At 42.9% G+C, this 25,111-nt stretch overlaps 1 protein-coding gene across 2 annotated transcripts in view; it reads left to right on the forward strand.

The window, feature by feature from the left end:
• Positions 1-25,111, forward strand: part of LOC139579441 (H/ACA ribonucleoprotein complex non-core subunit NAF1-like) — a gene marked incomplete in the record, with an annotated part of 46,218 nt that overhangs the window by 13,914 nt on the left and 7,193 nt on the right. For both annotated transcript variants that reach the window (XM_071408111.1, XM_071408112.1), the window contains 2 exon segments: positions 598-649; positions 1,312-1,408. In XM_071408111.1, coding sequence (XP_071264212.1) covers positions 598-649; positions 1,312-1,408 — 149 coding nt within the window.

Consider the following 25,111-nt stretch of genomic DNA (forward strand, 5'->3'; position numbering starts at 1 on the left):
ACGGTCAGACACACTGACTACACCCTCTATATCCTCACTGAGCAGCTACGACGGTCAGTACACACTGACTACACCCTCTACATCCTCACTGAGCAGCTACGACGGTCAGACACACTGACTACACCCTCTACATCCTCACTGAGCAGCTACGACGGTCACTACACACTGACTACACCCTCTACATCCTCACTGAGCAGCTACGACGGTCACTACACACTGACTACACCCTCTATATCCTCACTGAGCAGCTACGACGGTCAGACACACTGACTACACCCTCTACATCCTCACTGAGCAGCTACGACGGTCACTACACACTGACTACACCCTCTACATCCTCACTGAGCAGCTACGACGGTCACTACACACTGACTACACCCTCTATATCCTCACTGAGCAGCTACGACGGTCAGACACACTGACTACACCCTCTATATCCTCACTGAGCAGCTACGACGGTCAGACACACTGACTACACCCTCTATATCCTCACTGAGCAGCTACGACGGTCAGTACACACTGACTACACCCTCTATATCCTCACTGAGCAGCTACGACGGTCACTACACATGTTTAATTGAAGCTGTGTGTTTTTAGGTTGAAAGGCTCCGACGCGTCCTGGAAGAATGACCAGGAACCACCACCAGAGGTGAGGAACACACAGGTCCTGTCTGAATACCCAGACTGCCTTCTAAATAGTAGACAGAGGAACACACGGGTCCTGTCTGAATACCCATACTGCCTTCTAAATAGTAGACAGAGGAACACACAGGTCCTGTCTGAATACCCATACTGCCTTCTAAATAGTAGACAGAGGAACACACAGGTCCTGTCTGAATACCCATACTGCCTTCTAAATAGTAGACAGAGGAACACACGGGTCCTGTCTGAATACCCATACTGCCTTCTAAATAGTAGACAGAGGAACACACAGGTCCTGTCTGAATACCCATACTGCCTTCTAAATAGTAGACAGAGGAACACACAGGTCCTGTCTGAATACCCATACTGCCTTCTAAATAGTAGACAGAGGAACACACAGGTCCTGTCTGAATACCCATACTGCCTTCTAAATAGTAGACAGAGGAACACACAGGTCCTGTCTGAATACCCATACTGCCTTCTAAATAGTAGACAGAGGAACACACAGGTCCTGTCTGAATACCCATACTGCCTTCTAAATAGTAGACTCCTCTGTTCTGTCCTCTCTTGTCTCTCCTTTGTCCTGTCCTCTCTCCTCTGTCCTGTCCTCTCTCCTCTGTCCTGTCCTTTCTCCTCTGTCCTGTCCTCTCTTGTCTCTCCTCTCTCCAGGCGTTGGACTTCAGTGATGATGAGGCAGAACATAAGATGAAGAAGAAGAAGAAGAAGGGGAATGTCCAGAAGAACCAGAGAGCTGACCAACAACCAGGTCAGACACTGTTTCAGAGAGAGAGAGGACAGAGAGCTGACCCACAACCAGGTCAGACACTGTTTCAGAGAGAGAGGGACGTGAAGTCGGAGAATCTGATGGTCTCGTCGGTTTGACCTCCTTCTGACACGAGCAATTCAACAGCCAATCACCACAGAGCACAGGGGCGTTCCCAGAGCACATTGTTGGTGCACAGAAAGCACATAGTGCTGTATTTGATGAAAGGCAGGCGACATCGTCTTTTGATTTCTCTAGAAAGGTGTTGTGGGTGACGGTGCAAAGCATCAGATTAGGGGAGAATGGGGCTGTGTCACACGGTTATCTGGGTTGTATTTCTCAACACCAGTAGGTTATCTGATGGTGTATTTCTCATCACCAGTAGGTTATCTGATGGGGTGTATTTCACCTCACCAGTAGGTTATCTGATGGGGTGTATTTCTCAACACCAGTAGGTTATCTGATGGGGTGTATTTCTCATCACCAGTAGGTTATCTGATGGGGTGTATTTCTCATCACCAGTAGGTTATCTGATGGGGTGTATTTCTCAACACCAGTAGGTTATCTGATGGGGTGTATTTCTCAACACCAGTAGGTTATCTGATGGGGTGTATTTCTCAACACCAGTAGGTTATCTGATGGGGTGTATTTCTCAACACCAGTAGGTTATCTGATGGGGTGTATTTCTCATCACCAGTAGGTTATCTGATGGGGTGTATTTCTCATCACCAGTAGGTTATCTGATGGGGTGTATTTCTCATCACCAGTAGGTTATCTGATGGGGTGTATTTCTCAACACCAGTAGGTTATCTGATGGGGTGTATTTCTCAACACCAGTAGGTTATCTGATGGGGTGTATTTCTCATCACCAGTAGGTTATCTGATGGGGTGTATTTCTCATCACCAGTAGGTTATCTGATGGGGTGTATTTCTCAACACCAGTAGGTTATCTGATGGGGTGTATTTCTCAACACCAGTAGGTTATCTGATGGGGTGTATTTCTCATCACCAGTAGGTTATCTGATGGGGTGTATTTCTCATCACCAGTAGGTTATCTGATGGGGTGTATTTCTCATCACCAGTAGGTTATCTGATGGGGTGTATTTCTCATCACCAGTAGGTTATCTGATGGGGTGTATTTCTCAACACCAGTAGGTTATCTGATGGGGTGTATTTCTCAACACCAGTAGGTTATCTGATGGGGTGTATTTCTCATCACCAGTAGGTTATCTGATGGGGTGTATTTCTCATCACCAGTAGGTTATCTGATGGGGTGTATTTCTCATCACCAGTAGGTTATCTGATGGGGTGTATTTCTCATCACCAGTAGGTTATCTGATGGGGTGTATTTCTCATCACCAGTAGGTTATCTGATGGGTGTATTTCTCATCACCAGTAGGTTATCTGATGGGGTGTATTTCTCATCACCAGTAGGTTATCTGATGGGGTGTATTTCTCATCACCAGTAGGTTATCTGATGGGGTGTATTTCTCATCACCAGTAGGTTATCTGATGGGGTGTATTTCTCATCACCAGTAGGTTATCTGATGGGGTGTATTTCTCATCACCAGTAGGTTATCTGATGGGTGTATTTCTCATCACCAGTAGGTTATCTGATGGGGTGTATTTCTCATCACCAGTAGGTTATCTGATGGGGTGTATTTCTCATCACCAGTAGGTTATCTGATGGGGTGTATTTCTCAACACCAGTAGGTTATCTGATGGGGTGTATTTCTCATCACCAGTAGGTTATCTGATGGGGTGTATTTCTCATCACCAGTAGGTTATCTGATGGGGTGTATTTCTCATCACCAGTAGGTTATCTGATGGGGTGTATTTCTCATCACCAGTAGGTTATCTGATGGGGTGTATTTCTCATCACCAGTAGGTTATCTGATGGGGTGTATTTCTTAACACCAGTAGGTTATCTGATGGTGTATTTCTCATCACCAGTAGGTTATCTGATGGGGTGTATTTCACATCACCAGTAGGTTATCTGATGGGGTGTATTTCTCATCACCAGTAGGTTATCTGATGGGGTGTATTTCTCATCACCAGTAGGTTATCTGATGGGGTGTATTTCACATCACCAGTAGGTTATCTGATGGGGTGTATTTCACATCACCAGTAGGTTATCTGATGGGGTGTATTTCACATCACCAGTAGGTTATCTGATGGTGTATTTCTCATCACCAGTAGGTTATCTGATGGGGTCTATTTCTCAACACCAGTAGGTTATCTGATGGGTGTATTTCTCAACACCAGTAGGTTATCTGATGGGGTGTATTTCTCATCACCAGTAGGTTATCTGATGGGGTGTATTTCTCAACACCAGTAGGTTATCTGATGGGGTGTATTTCTCATCACCAGTAGGTTATCTGATGGGGTGTATTTCTCATCACCAGTAGGTTATCTGATGGGGTGTATTTCTCAACACCAGTAGGTTATCTGATGGGGTGTATTTCTCATCACCAGTAGGTTATCTGATGGGGTGTATTTCTCATCACCAGTAGGTTATCTGATGGGGTGTATTTCTCATCACCAGTAGTTTATCTGATGGGGTGTATTTCTCATCACCAGTAGGTTATCTGATGGGGTGTATTTCACATCACCAGTAGGTTATCTGATGGTGTATTTCTCATCACCAGTAGGTTATCTGATGGTGTATTTCTCATCACCAGTAGGTTATCTGATGGTGTATTTCTCATCACCAGTAGGTTATCTGATGGGGTGTATTTCACCTCACCAGTAGGTTATCTGATGGGGTGTATTTCTCAACACCAGTAGGTTATCTGATGGTGTATTTCACCTCACCAGTAGGTTATCTGATGGGGTGTATTTCTCAACACCAGTAGGTTATCTGATGGGGTGTATTTCTCAACACCAGTAGGTTATCTGATGGGGTGTATTTCTCAACACCAGTAGGTTATCTGATGGGGTGTATTTCTCAACACCAGTAGGTTATCTGATGGGGTGTATTTCTCATCACCAGTAGGTTATCTGATGGGGTGTATTTCTCATCACCAGTAGGTTATCTGATGGGGTGTATTTCTCATCACCAGTAGGTTATCTGATGGGGTGTATTTCTCATCACCAGTAGGTTATCTGATGGGGTGTATTTCTCAACACCAGTAGGTTATCTGATGGGGTGTATTTCTCAACACCAGTAGGTTATCTGATGGGGTGTATTTCTCATCACCAGTAGGTTATCTGATGGGGTGTATTTCTCATCACCAGTAGGTTATCTGATGGGGTGTATTTCTCATCACCAGTAGGTTATCTGATGGTGTATTTCTCATCACCAGTAGGTTATCTGATGGGGTGTATTTCTCATCACCAGTAGGTTATCTGATGGGGTGTATTTCTCAACACCAGTAGGTTATCTGATGGTGTATTTCTCAACACCAGTAGGTTATCTGATGGGGTGTATTTCTCAACACCAGTAGGTTATCTGATGGGGTGTATTTCTCATCACCAGTAGGTTATCTGATGGGGTGTATTTCTCATCACCAGTAGGTTATCTGATGGTGTATTTCTCATCACCAGTAGGTTATCTGATGGGGTGTATTTCTCATCACCAGTAGGTTATCTGATGGGGTGTATTTCTCATCACCAGTAGGTTATCTGATGGGGTGTATTTCTCATCACCAGTAGGTTATCTGATGGGGTGTATTTCTCAACACCAGTAGGTTATCTGATGGGGTGTATTTCTCAACACCAGTAGGTTATCTGATGGGGTGTATTTCTCAACACCAGTAGGTTATCTGATGGGGTGTATTTCTCAACACCAGTAGGTTATCTGATGGGGTGTATTTCTCAACACCAGTAGGTTATCTGATGGGGTGTATTTCTCAACACCAGTAGGTTATCTGATGGGGTGTATTTCTCATCACCAGTAGGTTATCTGATGGGGTGTATTTCTCAACACCAGTAGGTTATCTGATGGGTGTATTTCTCAACACCAGTAGGTTATCTGATGGGGTGTATTTCTCATCACCAGTAGGTTATCTGATGGGGTGTATTTCTCATCACCAGTAGGTTATCTGATGGGGTGTATTTCTCATCACCAGTAGGTTATCTGATGGGGTGTATTTCTCAACACCAGTAGGTTATCTGATGGGGTGTATTTCTCAACACCAGTAGGTTATCTGATGGGGTGTATTTCTCATCACCAGTAGGTTATCTGATGGGGTGTATTTCTCATCACCAGTAGGTTATCTGATGGGGTGTATTTCTCATCACCAGTAGGTTATCTGATGGGGTGTATTTCTCAACACCAGTAGGTTATCTGATGGGGTGTATTTCTCATCACCAGTAGGTTATCTGATGGGGTGTATTTCTCATCACCAGTAGGTTATCTGATGGGGTGTATTTCTCATCACCAGTAGGTTATCTGATGGGGTGTATTTCTCATCACCAGTAGGTTATCTGATGGGGTGTATTTCTCATCACCAGTAGGTTATCTGATGGGGTGTATTTCTCATCACCAGTAGGTTATCTGATGGGGTGTATTTCTCAACACCAGTAGGTTATCTGATGGTGTATTTCTCAACACCAGTAGGTTATCTGATGGGGTGTATTTCTCAACACCAGTAGGTTATCTGATGGGGTGTATTTCTCATCACCAGTAGGTTATCTGATGGGGTGTATTTCTCATCACCAGTAGGTTATCTGATGGTGTATTTCTCAACACCAGTAGGTTATCTGATGGGGTGTATTTCTCATCACCAGTAGGTTATCTGATGGGGTGTATTTCTCATCACCAGTAGGTTATCTGATGGGGTGTATTTCTCATCACCAGTAGGTTATCTGATGGGGTGTATTTCTCAACACCAGTAGGTTATCTGATGGGGTGTATTTCTCAACACCAGTAGGTTATCTGATGGGGTGTATTTCTCAACACCAGTAGGTTATCTGATGGGGTGTATTTCTCAACACCAGTAGGTTATCTGATGGGGTGTATTTCTCATCACCAGTAGGTTATCTGATGGGGTGTATTTCTCAACACCAGTAGGTTATCTGATGGTGTATTTCTCATCACCAGTAGGTTATCTGATGGGGTGTATTTCTCATCACCAGTAGGTTATCTGATGGGGTGTATTTCTCATCACCAGTAGGTTATCTGATGGGGTGTATTTCTCATCACCAGTAGGTTATCTGATGGGGTGTATTTCTCAACACCAGTAGGTTATCTGATGGGGTGTATTTCTCAACACCAGTAGGTTATCTGATGGGGTGTATTTCTCATCACCAGTAGGTTATCTGATGGGGTGTATTTCTCATCACCAGTAGGTTATCTGATGGGGTGTATTTCTCATCACCAGTAGGTTATCTGATGGGGTGTATTTCTCATCACCAGTAGGTTATCTGATGGGGTGTATTTCTCATCACCAGTAGGTTATCTGATGGGGTGTATTTCTCATCACCAGTAGGTTATCTGATGGGGTGTATTTCTCATCACCAGTAGGTTATCTGATGGGGTGTATTTCTCATCACCAGTAGGTTATCTGATGGGGTGTATTTCTCATCACCAGTAGGTTATCTGATGGTGTATTTCTCAACACCAGTAGGTTATCTGATGGGGTGTATTTCTCATCACCAGTAGGTTATCTGATGGGGTGTATTTCTCAACACCAGTAGGTTATCTGATGGTGTATTTCTCAACACCAGTAGGTTATCTGATGGGTGTATTTCTCAACACCAGTAGGTTATCTGATGGGGTGTATTTCTCATCACCAGTAGGTTATCTGATGGGGTGTATTTCTCATCACCAGTAGGTTATCTGATGGGGTGTATTTCTCATCACCAGTAGGTTATCTGATGGGGTGTATTTCTCATCACCAGTAGGTTATCTGATGGGGTGTATTTCTCATCACCAGTAGGTTATCTGATGGGGTGTATTTCTCATCACCAGTAGGTTATCTGATGGTGTATTTCTCATCACCAGTAGGTTATCTGATGGGGTGTATTTCTCAACACCAGTAGGTTATCTGATGGGTGTATTTCTCATCACCAGTAGGTTATCTGATGGGGTGTATTTCTCAACACCAGTAGGTTATCTGATGGGGTGTATTTCTCAACACCAGTAGGTTATCTGATGGGGTGTATTTCTCATCACCAGTAGGTTATCTGATGGGGTGTATTTCTCAACACCAGTAGGTTATCTGATGGGGTGTATTTCTCAACACCAGTAGGTTATCTGATGGTGTATTTCTCATCACCAGTAGGTTATCTGATGGGGTGTATTTCTCATCACCAGTAGGTTATCTGATGGGGTGTATTTCTCATCACCAGTAGGTTATCTGATGGGGTGTATTTCTCAACACCAGTAGGTTATCTGATGGGTGTATTTCTCAACACCAGTAGGTTATCTGATGGGTGTATTTCTCAACACCAGTAGGTTATCTGATGGTGTATTTCTCAACACCAGTAGGTTATCTGATGGGGTGTATTTCTCAACACCAGTAGGTTATCTGATGGGGTGTATTTCTCATCACCAGTAGGTTATCTGATGGGGTGTATTTCTCATCACCAGTAGGTTATCTGATGGGGTGTATTTCTCAACACCAGTAGGTTATCTGATGGGGTGTATTTCTCAACACCAGTAGGTTATCTGATGGGGTGTATTTCTCATCACCAGTAGGTTATCTGATGGGGTGTATTTCTCATCACCAGTAGGTTATCTGATGGGGTGTATTTCTCAACACCAGTAGGTTATCTGATGGGGTGTATTTCTCAACACCAGTAGGTTATCTGATGGGGTGTATTTCTCAACACCAGTAGGTTATCTGATGGGGTGTATTTCTCATCACCAGTAGGTTATCTGATGGGGTGTATTTCTCAACACCAGTAGGTTATCTGATGGTGTATTTCTCAACACCAGTAGGTTATCTGATGGGGTGTATTTCTCAACACCAGTAGGTTATCTGATGGGGTGTATTTCTCATCACCAGTAGGTTATCTGATGGGGTGTATTTCTCATCACCAGTAGGTTATCTGATGGTGTATTTCTCATCACCAGTAGGTTATCTGATGGGGTGTATTTCTCATCACCAGTAGGTTATCTGATGGGGTGTATTTCTCATCACCAGTAGGTTATCTGATGGGGTGTATTTCTCATCACCAGTAGGTTATCTGATGGGGTGTATTTCTCATCACCAGTAGGTTATCTGATGGGGTGTATTTCTCAACACCAGTAGGTTATCTGATGGTGTATTTCTCAACACCAGTAGGTTATCTGATGGGGTGTATTTCTCAACACCAGTAGGTTATCTGATGGGGTGTATTTCTCATCACCAGTAGGTTATCTGATGGGGTGTATTTCTCATCACCAGTAGGTTATCTGATGGTGTATTTCTCAACACCAGTAGGTTATCTGATGGGGTGTATTTCTCATCACCAGTAGGTTATCTGATGGGGTGTATTTCTCATCACCAGTAGGTTATCTGATGGGGTGTATTTCTCATCACCAGTAGGTTATCTGATGGGGTGTATTTCTCAACACCAGTAGGTTATCTGATGGGGTGTATTTCTCAACACCAGTAGGTTATCTGATGGGGTGTATTTCTCAACACCAGTAGGTTATCTGATGGGGTGTATTTCTCAACACCAGTAGGTTATCTGATGGGGTGTATTTCTCATCACCAGTAGGTTATCTGATGGGGTGTATTTCTCAACACCAGTAGGTTATCTGATGGTGTATTTCTCATCACCAGTAGGTTATCTGATGGGGTGTATTTCTCATCACCAGTAGGTTATCTGATGGGGTGTATTTCTCATCACCAGTAGGTTATCTGATGGGGTGTATTTCTCATCACCAGTAGGTTATCTGATGGGGTGTATTTCTCAACACCAGTAGGTTATCTGATGGGTGTATTTCTCAACACCAGTAGGTTATCTGATGGGTGTATTTCTCATCACCAGTAGGTTATCTGATGGTGTATTTCACCTCACCAGTAGGTTATCTGATGGGGTGTATTTCTCATCACCAGTAGGTTATCTGATGGGGTGTATTTCTCAACACCAGTAGGTTATCTGATGGGGTGTATTTCTCATCACCAGTAGGTTATCTGATGGGGTGTATTTCTCAACACCAGTAGGTTATCTGATGGGGTGTATTTCTCATCACCAGTAGGTTATCTGATGGGGTGTATTTCTCATCACCAGTAGGTTATCTGATGGGGTGTATTTCTCATCACCAGTAGGTTATCTGATGGGGTGTATTTCTCATCACCAGTAGGTTATCTGATGGGGTGTATTTCTCATCACCAGTAGGTTATCTGATGGGTGTATTTCTCAACACCAGTAGGTTATCTGATGGGGTGTATTTCTCATCACCAGTAGGTTATCTGATGGGGTGTATTTCTCATCACCAGTAGGTTATCTGATGGGGTGTATTTCTCAACACCAGTAGGTTATCTGATGGGTGTATTTCTCAACACCAGTAGGTTATCTGATGGGTGTATTTCTCAACACCAGTAGGTTATCTGATGGGTGTATTTCTCAACACCAGTAGGTTATCTGATGGGTGTATTTCTCAACACCAGTAGGTTATCTGATGGGGTGTATTTCTCATCACCAGTAGGTTATCTGATGGGGTGTATTTCTCATCACCAGTAGGTTATCTGATGGGGTGTATTTCTCATCACCAGTAGGTTATCTGATGGGGTGTATTTCTCATCACCAGTAGGTTATCTGATGGGGTGTATTTCTCATCACCAGTAGGTTATCTGATGGGGTGTATTTCACATCACCAGTAGGTTATCTGATGGTGTATTTCTCATCACCAGTAGGTTATCTGATGGGGTGTATTTCTCAACACCAGTAGGTTATCTGATGGTGTATTTCACCATCACCAGTAGGTTATCTGATGGGGTGTATTTCTCAACACCAGTAGGTTATCTGATGGGGTGTATTTCTCAACACCAGTAGGTTATCTGATGGGGTGTATTTCTCATCACCAGTAGGTTATCTGATGGGGTGTATTTCTCAACACCAGTAGGTTATCTGATGGGGTGTATTTCTCAACACCAGTAGGTTATCTGATGGGTGTATTTCTCATCACCAGTAGGTTATCTGATGGGGTGTATTTCTCATCACCAGTAGGTTATCTGATGGGGTGTATTTCTCATCACCAGTAGGTTATCTGATGGGGTGTATTTCTCATACACCAGTAGGTTATCTGATGGGGTGTATTTCTCAACACCAGTAGGTTATCTGATGGGGTGTATTTCTCAACACCAGTAGGTTATCTGATGGGGTGTATTTCTCATCACCAGTAGGTTATCTGATGGGGTGTATTTCTCATCACCAGTAGGTTATCTGATGGGGTGTATTTCTCATCACCAGTAGGTTATCTGATGGGGTGTATTTCTCAACACCAGTAGGTTATCTGATGGGGTGTATTTCTCATCACCAGTAGGTTATCTGATGGGGTGTATTTCTCATCACCAGTAGGTTATCTGATGGGGTGTATTTCTCATCACCAGTAGGTTATCTGATGGGGTGTATTTCTCAACACCAGTAGGTTATCTGATGGGGTGTATTTCTCAACACCAGTAGGTTATCTGATGGGTGTATTTCTCATCACCAGTAGGTTATCTGATGGGGTGTATTTCTCATCACCAGTAGGTTATCTGATGGGGTGTATTTCTCAACACCAGTAGGTTATCTGATGGGGTGTATTTCTCAACACCAGTAGGTTATCTGATGGGGTGTATTTCTCAACACCAGTAGGTTATCTGATGGGGTGTATTTCTCATCACCAGTAGGTTATCTGATGGGGTGTATTTCTCATCACCAGTAGGTTATCTGATGGGGTGTATTTCTCATCACCAGTAGGTTATCTGATGGGGTGTATTTCTCAACACCAGTAGGTTATCTGATGGGGTGTATTTCTCAACACCAGTAGGTTATCTGATGGGGTGTATTTCTCAACACCAGTAGGTTATCTGATGGGGTGTATTTCTCATCACCAGTAGGTTATCTGATGGGGTGTATTTCTCAACACCAGTAGGTTATCTGATGGGGTGTATTTCTCAACACCAGTAGGTTATCTGATGGGTGTATTTCTCATCACCAGTAGGTTATCTGATGGGGTGTATTTCTCATCACCAGTAGGTTATCTGATGGGGTGTATTTCTCATCACCAGTAGGTTATCTGATGGGGTGTATTTCTCAACACCAGTAGGTTATCTGATGGGGTGTATTTCTCAACACCAGTAGGTTATCTGATGGGGTGTATTTCTCAACACCAGTAGGTTATCTGATGGGGTGTATTTCTCAACACCAGTAGGTTATCTGATGGGGTGTATTTCTCATCACCAGTAGGTTATCTGATGGGGTGTATTTCTCAACACCAGTAGGTTATCTGATGGTGTATTTCTCATCACCAGTAGGTTATCTGATGGGGTGTATTTCTCATCACCAGTAGGTTATCTGATGGGGTGTATTTCTCATCACCAGTAGGTTATCTGATGGGGTGTATTTCTCATCACCAGTAGGTTATCTGATGGGGTGTATTTCTCAACACCAGTAGGTTATCTGATGGGGTGTATTTCTCAACACCAGTAGGTTATCTGATGGGGTGTATTTCTCATCACCAGTAGGTTATCTGATGGGGTGTATTTCTCATCACCAGTAGGTTATCTGATGGGGTGTATTTCTCATCACCAGTAGGTTATCTGATGGGGTGTATTTCTCATCACCAGTAGGTTATCTGATGGGGTGTATTTCTCATCACCAGTAGGTTATCTGATGGGGTGTATTTCTCATCACCAGTAGGTTATCTGATGGGGTGTATTTCTCATCACCAGTAGGTTATCTGATGGGGTGTATTTCTCATCACCAGTAGGTTATCTGATGGGGTGTATTTCTCATCACCAGTAGGTTATCTGATGGGTGTATTTCTCATCACCAGTAGGTTATCTGATGGGGTGTATTTCTCATCACCAGTAGGTTATCTGATGGGGTGTATTTCTCATCACCAGTAGGTTATCTGATGGGTGTATTTCTCAACACCAGTAGGTTATCTGATGGGGTGTATTTCTCAACACCAGTAGGTTATCTGATGGGGTGTATTTCTCAACACCAGTAGGTTATCTGATGGGTGTATTTCTCATCACCAGTAGGTTATCTGATGGGGTGTATTTCTCATCACCAGTAGGTTATCTGATGGGGTGTATTTCTCATCACCAGTAGGTTATCTGATGGGGTGTATTTCTCATCACCAGTAGGTTATCTGATGGGGTGTATTTCTCATCACCAGTAGGTTATCTGATGGGGTGTATTTCTCATCACCAGTAGGTTATCTGATGGGGTGTATTTCTCATCACCAGTAGGTTATCTGATGGTGTATTTCTCATCACCAGTAGGTTATCTGATGGGGTGTATTTCTCAACACCAGTAGGTTATCTGATGGGTGTATTTCTCATCACCAGTAGGTTATCTGATGGGTGTATTTCTCAACACCAGTAGGTTATCTGATGGGGTGTATTTCTCAACACCAGTAGGTTATCTGATGGGGTGTATTTCTCATCACCAGTAGGTTATCTGATGGGGTGTATTTCTCATCACCAGTAGGTTATCTGATGGGGTGTATTTCTCAACACCAGTAGGTTATCTGATGGTGTATTTCTCATCACCAGTAGGTTATCTGATGGGGTGTATTTCTCATCACCAGTAGGTTATCTGATGGGGTGTATTTCTCATCACCAGTAGGTTATCTGATGGGGTGTATTTCTCATCACCAGTAGGTTATCTGATGGGGTGTATTTCTCAACACCAGTAGGTTATCTGATGGGGTGTATTTCTCAACACCAGTAGGTTATCTGATGGGGTGTATTTCTCAACACCAGTAGGTTATCTGATGGGGTGTATTTCTCATCACCAGTAGGTTATCTGATGGGGTGTATTTCTCATCACCAGTAGGTTATCTGATGGGGTGTATTTCTCATCACCAGTAGGTTATCTGATGGGGTGTATTTCTCATCACCAGTAGGTTATCTGATGGGGTGTATTTCTCATCACCAGTAGGTTATCTGATGGGGTGTATTTCTCATCACCAGTAGGTTATCTGATGGGGTGTATTTCTCATCACCAGTAGGTTATCTGATGGGGTGTATTTCTCAACACCAGTAGGTTATCTGATGGGGTGTATTTCTCAACACCAGTAGGTTATCTGATGGGGTGTATTTCTCATCACCAGTAGGTTATCTGATGGGGTGTATTTCTCATCACCAGTAGGTTATCTGATGGGGTGTATTTCTCATCACCAGTAGGTTATCTGATGGGGTGTATTTCACATCACCAGTAGGTTATCTGATGGTGTATTTCTCATCACCAGTAGGTTATCTGATGGGGTGTATTTCTCAACACCAGTAGGTTATCTGATGGGTGTATTTCTCATCACCAGTAGGTTATCTGATGGGGTGTATTTCTCAACACCAGTAGGTTATCTGATGGGGTGTATTTCTCAACACCAGTAGGTTATCTGATGGGGTGTATTTCTCATCACCAGTAGGTTATCTGATGGGGTGTATTTCTCAACACCAGTAGGTTATCTGATGGGGTGTATTTCTCAACACCAGTAGGTTATCTGATGGTGTATTTCTCATCACCAGTAGGTTATCTGATGGGGTGTATTTCTCATCACCAGTAGGTTATCTGATGGGGTGTATTTCTCATCACCAGTAGGTTATCTGATGGGGTGTATTTCTCAACACCAGTAGGTTATCTGATGGGGTGTATTTCTCAACACCAGTAGGTTATCTGATGGGTGTATTTCTCAACACCAGTAGGTTATCTGATGGGGTGTATTTCTCATCACCAGTAGGTTATCTGATGGGGTGTATTTCTCATCACCAGTAGGTTATCTGATGGGGTGTATTTCTCAACACCAGTAGGTTATCTGATGGGGTGTATTTCTCAACACCAGTAGGTTATCTGATGGGGTGTATTTCTCATCACCAGTAGGTTATCTGATGGGGTGTATTTCTCATCACCAGTAGGTTATCTGATGGGGTGTATTTCTCAACACCAGTAGGTTATCTGATGGGGTGTATTTCTCAACACCAGTAGGTTATCTGATGGGGTGTATTTCTCAACACCAGTAGGTTATCTGATGGGGTGTATTTCTCAACACCAGTAGGTTATCTGATGGGGTGTATTTCTCAACACCAGTAGGTTATCTGATGGGGTGTATTTCTCATCACCAGTAGGTTATCTGATGGGGTGTATTTCTCATCACCAGTAGGTTATCTGATGGGTGTATTTCTCAACACCAGTAGGTTATCTGATGGGGTGTATTTCTCATCACCAGTAGGTTATCTGATGGGGTGTATTTCTCATCACCAGTAGGTTATCTGATGGGGTGTATTTCTCATCACCAGTAGGTTATCTGATGGGGTGTATTTCTCAACACCAGTAGGTTATCTGATGGGGTGTATTTCTCAACACCAGTAGGTTATCTGATGGGGTGTATTTCTCAACACCAGTAGGTTATCTGATGGGGTGTATTTCTCATCACCAGTAGGTTATCTGATGGGGTGTATTTCTCATCACCAGTAGGTTATCTGATGGGGTGTATTTCTCATCACCAGTAGGTTATCTGATGGGGTGTATTTCTCATCACCAGTAGGTTATCTGATGGGGTGTATTTCTCATCACCAGTAGGTTATCTGATGGGGTGTATTTCTCATCACCAGTAGGTTATCTGATGGTGTATTTCTCATCACCAGTAGGTTATCTGATGGGGTGTATTTCTCAACACCAGTAGGTTATCTGATGGTGTATTTCACCTCACCAGTAGGTTATCTGATGGGGTGTATTTCTCAACACCAGTAGGTTATCTGATGGGGTGTATTTCTCAACACCAGTAGGTTATCTGATGGGGTGTATTTCTCATCACCAGTAGGTTATCTGATGGGGTGTATTTCTCAACACCAGTAGGTTATCTGATGGGGTGTATTTCTCAACACCAGTAGGTTATCTGATGGGTGTATTTCTCATCACCAGTAGGTTATCTGATGGGGTGTATTTCTCATCACCAGTAGGTTATCTGATGGGGTGTATTTCTCACCACCAGTAGGTTATCTGATGGGGTGTATTTCTCATCACCAGTAGGTTATCTGATGGTGTATTTCTCAACACCAGTAGGTTATCTGATGGTGTATTTCTCATCACCAGTAGGTTATCTGATGGGGTGTATTTCTCATCACCAGTAGGTTATCTGATGGGGTGTATTTCTCAACACCAGTAGGTTATCTGATGGGGTGTATTTCTCATCACCAGTAGGTTATCTGATGGGGTGTATTTCTCATCACCAGTAGGTTATCTGATGGGGTGTATTTCACATCACCAGTAGGTTATCTGATGGTGTATTTCTCATCACCAGTAGGTTATCTGATGGGGTGTATTTCTCAACACCAGTAGGTTATCTGATGGTGTATTTCACCTCACCAGTAGGTTATCTGATGGGGTGTATTTCTCAACACCAGTAGGTTATCTGATGGGGTGTATTTCTCAACACCAGTAGGTTATCTGATGGGGTGTATTTCTCATCACCAGTAGGTTATCTGATGGGGTGTATTTCTCAACACCAGTAGGTTATCTGATGGGGTGTATTTCTCAACACCAGTAGGTTATCTGATGGTGTATTTCTCATCACCAGTAGGTTATCTGATGGGGTGTATTTCTCATCACCAGTAGGTTATCTGATGGGGTGTATTTCTCATCACCAGTAGGTTATCTGATGGTGTATTTCTCAACACCAGTAGGTTATCTGATGGTGTATTTCTCAACACCAGTAGGTTATCTGATGGTGTATTTCTCAACACCAGTAGGTTATCTGATGGTGTATTTCTCAACACCAGTAGGTTATCTGATGGTGTATTTCTCAACACCAGTAGGTTATCTGATGGGGTGTATTTCTCATCACCAGTAGGTTATCTGATGGGGTGTATTTCTCATCACCAGTAGGTTATCTGATGGGGTGTATTTCTCAACACCAGTAGGTTATCTGATGGGGTGTATTTCTCAACACCAGTAGGTTATCTGATGGGGTGTATTTCTCATCACCAGTAGGTTATCTGATGGGGTGTATTTCTCATCACCAGTAGGTTATCTGATGGGGTGTATTTCTCAACACCAGTAGGTTATCTGATGGTGTATTTCTCAACACCAGTAGGTTATCTGATGGGTGTATTTCTCAACACCAGTAGGTTATCTGATGGGGTGTATTTCTCAACACCAGTAGGTTATCTGATGGGGTGTATTTCTCATCACCAGTAGGTTATCTGATGGGGTGTATTTCTCAACACCAGTAGGTTATCTGATGGGGTGTATTTCTCAACACCAGTAGGTTATCTGATGGGGTGTATTTCTCATCACCAGTAGGTTATCTGATGGGGTGTATTTCTCATCACCAGTAGGTTATCTGATGGGGTGTATTTCTCATCACCAGTAGGTTATCTGATGGTGTATTTCTCAACACCAGTAGGTTATCTGATGGGGTGTATTTCTCATCACCAGTAGGTTATCTGATGGGGTGTATTTCTCATCACCAGTAGGTTATCTGATGGGGTGTATTTCTCATCACCAGTAGGTTATCTGATGGGGTGTATTTCTCAACACCAGTAGGTTATCTGATGGGGTGTATTTCTCAACACCAGTAGGTTATCTGATGGGGTGTATTTCTCAACACCAGTAGGTTATCTGATGGGGTGTATTTCTCATCACCAGTAGGTTATCTGATGGGGTGTATTTCTCATCACCAGTAGGTTATCTGATGGGGTGTATTTCTCATCACCAGTAGGTTATCTGATGGGTGTATTTCTCATCACCAGTAGGTTATCTGATGGGGTGTATTTCTCATCACCAGTAGGTTATCTGATGGGGTGTATTTCTCATCACCAGTAGGTTATCTGATGGGGTGTATTTCTCATCACCAGTAGGTTATCTGATGGGGTGTATTTCTCAACACCAGTAGGTTATCTGATGGGGTGTATTTCTCAACACCAGTAGGTTATCTGATGGGGTGTATTTCTCAACACCAGTAGGTTATCTGATGGGTGTATTTCTCATCACCAGTAGGTTATCTGATGGGGTGTATTTCTCAACACCAGTAGGTTATCTGATGGGGTGTATTTCTCATCACCAGTAGGTTATCTGATGGGGTGTATTTCTCATCACCAGTAGGTTATCTGATGGGGTGTATTTCTCAACACCAGTAGGTTATCTGATGGGGTGTATTTCTCATCACCAGTAGGTTATCTGATGGGGTGTATTTCTCAACACCAGTAGGTTATCTGATGGGGTGTATTTCTCAACACCAGTAGGTTATCTGATGGGGTGTATTTCTCAACACCAGTAGGTTATCTGATGGGGTGTATTTCTCAACACCAGTAGGTTATCTGATGGGGTGTATTTCTCATCACCAGTAGGTTATCTGATGGGGTGTATTTCTCAACACCAGTAGGTTATCTGATGGGTGTATTTCTCATCACCAGTAGGTTATCTGATGGGGTGTATTTCTCATCACCAGTAGGTTATCTGATGGGGTGTATTTCTCATCACCAGTAGGTTATCTGATGGGGTGTATTTCTCATCACCAGTAGGTTATCTGATGGGGTGTATTTCTCAACACCAGTAGGTTATCTGATGGGGTGTATTTCTCAACACCAGTAGGTTATCTGATGGGTGTATTTCTCAACACCAGTAGGTTATCTGATGGGTGTATTTCTCATCACCAGTAGGTTATCTGATGGGTGTATTTCTCAACACCAGTAGGTTATCTGATGGGGTGTATTTCTCATCACCAGTAGGTTATCTGATGGGGTGTATTTCTCATCACCAGTAGGTTATCTGATGGGGTGTATTTCTCATCACCAGTAGGTTATCTGATGGGGTGTATTTCTCATCACCAGTAGGTTATCTGATGGGGTGTATTTCTCATCACCAGTAGGTTATCTGATGGGGTGTATTTCTCACCACCAGTAGGTTATCTGATGGGGTGTATTTCTCAACACCAGTAGGTTATCTGATGGTGTATTTCTCATCACCAGTAGGTTATCTGATGGGGTGTATTTCTCAACACCAGTAGGTTATCTGATGGGGTGTATTTCTCAACACCAGTAGGTTATCTGATGGGGTGTATTTCTCAACACCAGTAGGTTATCTGATGGGGTGTATTTCTCAACACCAGTAGGTTATCTGATGGGGTGTATTTCTCAACACCAGTAGGTTATCTGATGGGTGTATTTCTCATCACCAGTAGGTTATCTGATGGGGTGTATTTCTCATCACCAGTAGGTTATCTGATGGGGTGTATTTCTCATCACCAGTAGGTTATCTGATGGGGTGTATTTCTCATCACCAGTAGGTTATCTGATGGGGTGTATTTCTCATCACCAGTAGGTTATCTGATGGGGTGTATTTCTCATCACCAGTAGGTTATCTGATGGGGTGTATTTCTCAACACCAGTAGGTTATCTGATGGGGTGTATTTCTCAACACCAGTAGGTTATCTGATGGGTGTATTTCTCAACACCAGTAGGTTATCTGATGGGGTGTATTTCTCATCACCAGTAGGTTATCTGATGGGGTGTATTTCTCAACACCAGTAGGTTATCTGATGGGGTGTATTTCTCAACACCAGTAGGTTATCTGATGGGGTGTATTTCTCAACACCAGTAGGTTATCTGATGGGGTGTATTTCTCAACACCAGTAGGTTATCTGATGGGGTGTATTTCTCATCACCAGTAGGTTATCTGATGGGGTGTATTTCTCATCACCAGTAGGTTATCTGATGGTGTATTTCTCAACACCAGTAGGTTATCTGATGGGGTGTATTTCTCATCACCAGTAGGTTATCTGATGGGGTGTATTTCTCATCACCAGTAGGTTATCTGATGGGGTGTATTTCTCATCACCAGTAGGTTATCTGATGGGGTGTATTTCTCAACACCAGTAGGTTATCTGATGGGGTGTATTTCTCAACACCAGTAGGTTATCTGATGGGGTGTATTTCTCAACACCAGTAGGTTATCTGATGGGGTGTATTTCTCAACACCAGTAGGTTATCTGATGGGGTGTATTTCTCATCACCAGTAGGTTATCTGATGGGGTGTATTTCTCATCACCAGTAGGTTATCTGATGGGGTGTATTTCTCATCACCAGTAGGTTATCTGATGGGGTGTATTTCTCATCACCAGTAGGTTATCTGATGGGGTGTATTTCTCATCACCAGTAGGTTATCTGATGGGGTGTATTTCTCATCACCAGTAGGTTATCTGATGGGGTGTATTTCTCATCACCAGTAGGTTATCTGATGGGGTGTATTTCTCATCACCAGTAGGTTATCTGATGGGGTGTATTTCTCAACACCAGTAGGTTATCTGATGGGGTGTATTTCTCATCACCAGTAGGTTATCTGATGGGGTGTATTTCTCATCACCAGTAGGTTATCTGATGGGGTGTATTTCTCATCACCAGTAGGTTATCTGATGGGGTGTATTTCTCATCACCAGTAGGTTATCTGATGGGGTGTATTTCTCATCACCAGTAGGTTATCTGATGGGGTGTATTTCTCATCACCAGTAGGTTATCTGATGGGGTGTATTTCTCATCACCAGTAGGTTATCTGATGGGGTGTATTTCTCATCACCAGTAGGTTATCTGATGGGGTGTATTTCACATCACCAGTAGGTTATCTGATGGTGTATTTCTCATCACCAGTAGGTTATCTGATGGGGTGTATTTCTCAACACCAGTAGGTTATCTGATGGTGTATTTCACCTCACCAGTAGGTTATCTGATGGGGTGTATTTCTCAACACCAGTAGGTTATCTGATGGGGTGTATTTCTCAACACCAGTAGGTTATCTGATGGGGTGTATTTCTCATCACCAGTAGGTTATCTGATGGGGTGTATTTCTCAACACCAGTAGGTTATCTGATGGGGTGTATTTCTCAACACCAGTAGGTTATCTGATGGTGTATTTCTCATCACCAGTAGGTTATCTGATGGGGTGTATTTCTCATCACCAGTAGGTTATCTGATGGGGTGTATTTCTCATCACCAGTAGGTTATCTGATGGGGTGTATTTCTCAACACCAGTAGGTTATCTGATGGTGTATTTCTCAACACCAGTAGGTTATCTGATGGTGTATTTCTCAACACCAGTAGGTTATCTGATGGTGTATTTCTCAACACCAGTAGGTTATCTGATGGGGTGTATTTCTCAACACCAGTAGGTTATCTGATGGGGTGTATTTCTCATCACCAGTAGGTTATCTGATGGGGTGTATTTCTCAACACCAGTAGGTTATCTGATGGGGTGTATTTCTCATCACCAGTAGGTTATCTGATGGGGTGTATTTCTCAACACCAGTAGGTTATCTGATGGGGTGTATTTCTCAACACCAGTAGGTTATCTGATGGGTGTATTTCTCATCACCAGTAGGTTATCTGATGGGGTGTATTTCTCATCACCAGTAGGTTATCTGATGGGGTGTATTTCTCATCACCAGTAGGTTATCTGATGGGGTGTATTTCTCAACACCAGTAGGTTATCTGATGGGGTGTATTTCTCAACACCAGTAGGTTATCTGATGGGGTGTATTTCTCATCACCAGTAGGTTATCTGATGGGGTGTATTTCTCATCACCAGTAGGTTATCTGATGGGGTGTATTTCTCATCACCAGTAGGTTATCTGATGGGTGTATTTCTCATCACCAGTAGGTTATCTGATGGGGTGTATTTCTCATCACCAGTAGGTTATCTGATGGGGTGTATTTCTCATCACCAGTAGGTTATCTGATGGGGTGTATTTCTCATCACCAGTAGGTTATCTGATGGTGTATTTCTCAACACCAGTAGGTTATCTGATGGGGTGTATTTCTCATCACCAGTAGGTTATCTGATGGGGTGTATTTCTCATCACCAGTAGGTTATCTGATGGGGTGTATTTCTCATCACCAGTAGGTTATCTGATGGGGTGTATTTCTCATCACCAGTAGGTTATCTGATGGGGTGTATTTCTCATCACCAGTAGGTTATCTGATGGGGTGTATTTCACATCACCAGTAGGTTATCTGATGGTGTATTTCTCATCACCAGTAGGTTATCTGATGGGGTGTATTTCTCAACACCAGTAGGTTATCTGATGGTGTATTTCACCTCACCAGTAGGTTATCTGATGGGGTGTATTTCTCAACACCAGTAGGTTATCTGATGGGGTGTATTTCTCAACACCAGTAGGTTATCTGATGGGGTGTATTTCTCATCACCAGTAGGTTATCTGATGGGGTGTATTTCTCAACACCAGTAGGTTATCTGATGGGGTGTATTTCTCAACACCAGTAGGTTATCTGATGGTGTATTTCTCATCACCAGTAGGTTATCTGATGGGGTGTATTTCTCATCACCAGTAGGTTATCTGATGGGGTGTATTTCTCATCACCAGTAGGTTATCTGATGGGGTGTATTTCTCAACACCAGTAGGTTATCTGATGGTGTATTTCTCAACACCAGTAGGTTATCTGATGGTGTATTTCTCAACACCAGTAGGTTATCTGATGGTGTATTTCTCAACACCAGTAGGTTATCTGATGGGGTGTATTTCTCAACACCAGTAGGTTATCTGATGGGGTGTATTTCTCATCACCAGTAGGTTATCTGATGGGGTGTATTTCTCATCACCAGTAGGTTATCTGATGGGGTGTATTTCTCAACACCAGTAGGTTATCTGATGGGGTGTATTTCTCATCACCAGTAGGTTATCTGATGGGGTGTATTTCTCATCACCAGTAGGTTATCTGATGGGGTGTATTTCTCATCACCAGTAGGTTATCTGATGGGGTGTATTTCTCAACACCAGTAGGTTATCTGATGGGGTGTATTTCTCAACACCAGTAGGTTATCTGATGGTGTATTTCTCAACACCAGTAGGTTATCTGATGGGGTGTATTTCTCATCACCAGTAGGTTATCTGATGGGGTGTATTTCTCATCACCAGTAGGTTATCTGATGGGGTGTATTTCTCAACACCAGTAGGTTATCTGATGGGGTGTATTTCTCAACACCAGTAGGTTATCTGATGGGGTGTATTTCTCATCACCAGTAGGTTATCTGATGGGGTGTATTTCTCAACACCAGTAGGTTATCTGATGGGGTGTATTTCTCAACACCAGTAGGTTATCTGATGGTGTATTTCTCATCACCAGTAGGTTATCTGATGGGGTGTATTTCTCATCACCAGTAGGTTATCTGATGGGGTGTATTTCTCATCACCAGTAGGTTATCTGATGGGGTGTATTTCTCAACACCAGTAGGTTATCTGATGGTGTATTTCTCAACACCAGTAGGTTATCTGATGGTGTATTTCTCAACACCAGTAGGTTATCTGATGGTGTATTTCTCAACACCAGTAGGTTATCTGATGGGGTGTATTTCTCAACACCAGTAGGTTATCTGATGGGGTGTATTTCTCATCACCAGTAGGTTATCTGATGGGTGTATTTCTCAACACCAGTAGGTTATCTGATGGGGTGTATTTCTCATCACCAGTAGGTTATCTGATGGGGTGTATTTCTCAACACCAGTAGGTTATCTGATGGGGTGTATTTCTCAACACCAGTAGGTTATCTGATGGTGTATTTCTCATCACCAGTAGGTTATCTGATGGGGTGTATTTCTCATCACCAGTAGGTTATCTGATGGGGTGTATTTCTCATCACCAGTAGGTTATCTGATGGGGTGTATTTCTCAACACCAGTAGGTTATCTGATGGGGTGTATTTCTCAACACCAGTAGGTTATCTGATGGGGTGTATTTCTCATCACCAGTAGGTTATCTGATGGGGTGTATTTCTCATCACCAGTAGGTTATCTGATGGGGTGTATTTCTCATCACCAGTAGGTTATCTGATGGTGTATTTCTCATCACCAGTAGGTTATCTGATGGGGTGTATTTCTCATCACCAGTAGGTTATCTGATGGGGTGTATTTCTCATCACCAGTAGGTTATCTGATGGGGTGTATTTCTCAACACCAGTAGGTTATCTGATGGGGTGTATTTCTCAACACCAGTAGGTTATCTGATGGTGTATTTCTCATCACCAGTAGGTTATCTGATGGGGTGTATTTCTCAACACCAGTAGGTTATCTGATGGGGTGTATTTCTCATCACCAGTAGGTTATCTGATGGGGTGTATTTCTCATCACCAGTAGGTTATCTGATGGGGTGTATTTCTCATCACCAGTAGGTTATCTGATGGGGTGTATTTCTCATCACCAGTAGGTTATCTGATGGGGTGTATTTCTCATCACCAGTAGGTTATCTGATGGGGTGTATTTCACATCACCAGTAGGTTATCTGATGGTGTATTTCTCATCACCAGTAGGTTATCTGATGGGGTGTATTTCTCAACACCAGTAGGTTATCTGATGGTGTATTTCACCTCACCAGTAGGTTATCTGATGGGGTGTATTTCTCAACACCAGTAGGTTATCTGATGGGGTGTATTTCTCAACACCAGTAGGTTATCTGATGGGGTGTATTTCTCATCACCAGTAGGTTATCTGATGGGGTGTATTTCTCATCACCAGTAGGTTATCTGATGGGGTGTATTTCTCAACACCAGTAGGTTATCTGATGGTGTATTTCTCATCACCAGTAGGTTATCTGATGGGGTGTATTTCTCATCACCAGTAGGTTATCTGATGGGGTGTATTTCTCATCACCAGTAGGTTATCTGATGGGGTGTATTTCTCAACACCAGTAGGTTATCTGATGGTGTATTTCTCAACACCAGTAGGTTATCTGATGGTGTATTTCTCAACACCAGTAGGTTATCTGATGGTGTATTTCTCAACACCAGTAGGTTATCTGATGGGGTGTATTTCTCAACACCAGTAGGTTATCTGATGGGGTGTATTTCTCATCACCAGTAGGTTATCTGATGGGGTGTATTTCTCAACACCAGTAGGTTATCTGATGGGGTGTATTTCTCAACACCAGTAGGTTATCTGATGGGGTGTATTTCTCATCACCAGTAGGTTATCTGATGGGGTGTATTTCTCAACACCAGTAGGTTATCTGATGGGGTGTATTTCTCAACACCAGTAGGTTATCTGATGGGGTGTATTTCTCAACACCAGTAGGTTATCTGATGGTGTATTTCTCAACACCAGTAGGTTATCTGATGGGGTGTATTTCTCATCACCAGTAGGTTATCTGATGGGGTGTATTTCTCAACACCAGTAGGTTATCTGATGGGGTGTATTTCTCAACACCAGTAGGTTATCTGATGGGGTGTATTTCTCAACACCAGTAGGTTATCTGATGGGGTGTATTTCTCAGCACCAGTAGGTTATCTGATGGGGTGTATTTCTCATCACCAGTAGGTTATCTGATGGTGTATTTCTCAACACCAGTAGGTTATCTGATGGGGTGTATTTCTCATCACCAGTAGGTTATCTGATGGGGTGTATTTCTCATCACCAGTAGGTTATCTGATGGGGTGTATTTCTCATCACCAGTAGGTTATCTGATGGGGTGTATTTCTCAACACCAGTAGGTTATCTGATGGGGTGTATTTCTCAACACCAGTAGGTTATCTGATGGGGTGTATTTCTCATCACCAGTAGGTTATCTGATGGGGTGTATTTCACATCACCAGTAGGTTATCTGATGGGGTGTATTTCA

This window comes from Salvelinus alpinus, chromosome 6 (genome assembly GCF_045679555.1).
Source record: "Salvelinus alpinus chromosome 6, SLU_Salpinus.1, whole genome shotgun sequence".
NCBI classification, from domain to species: Eukaryota; Metazoa; Chordata; class Actinopteri; order Salmoniformes; family Salmonidae; genus Salvelinus; species Salvelinus alpinus.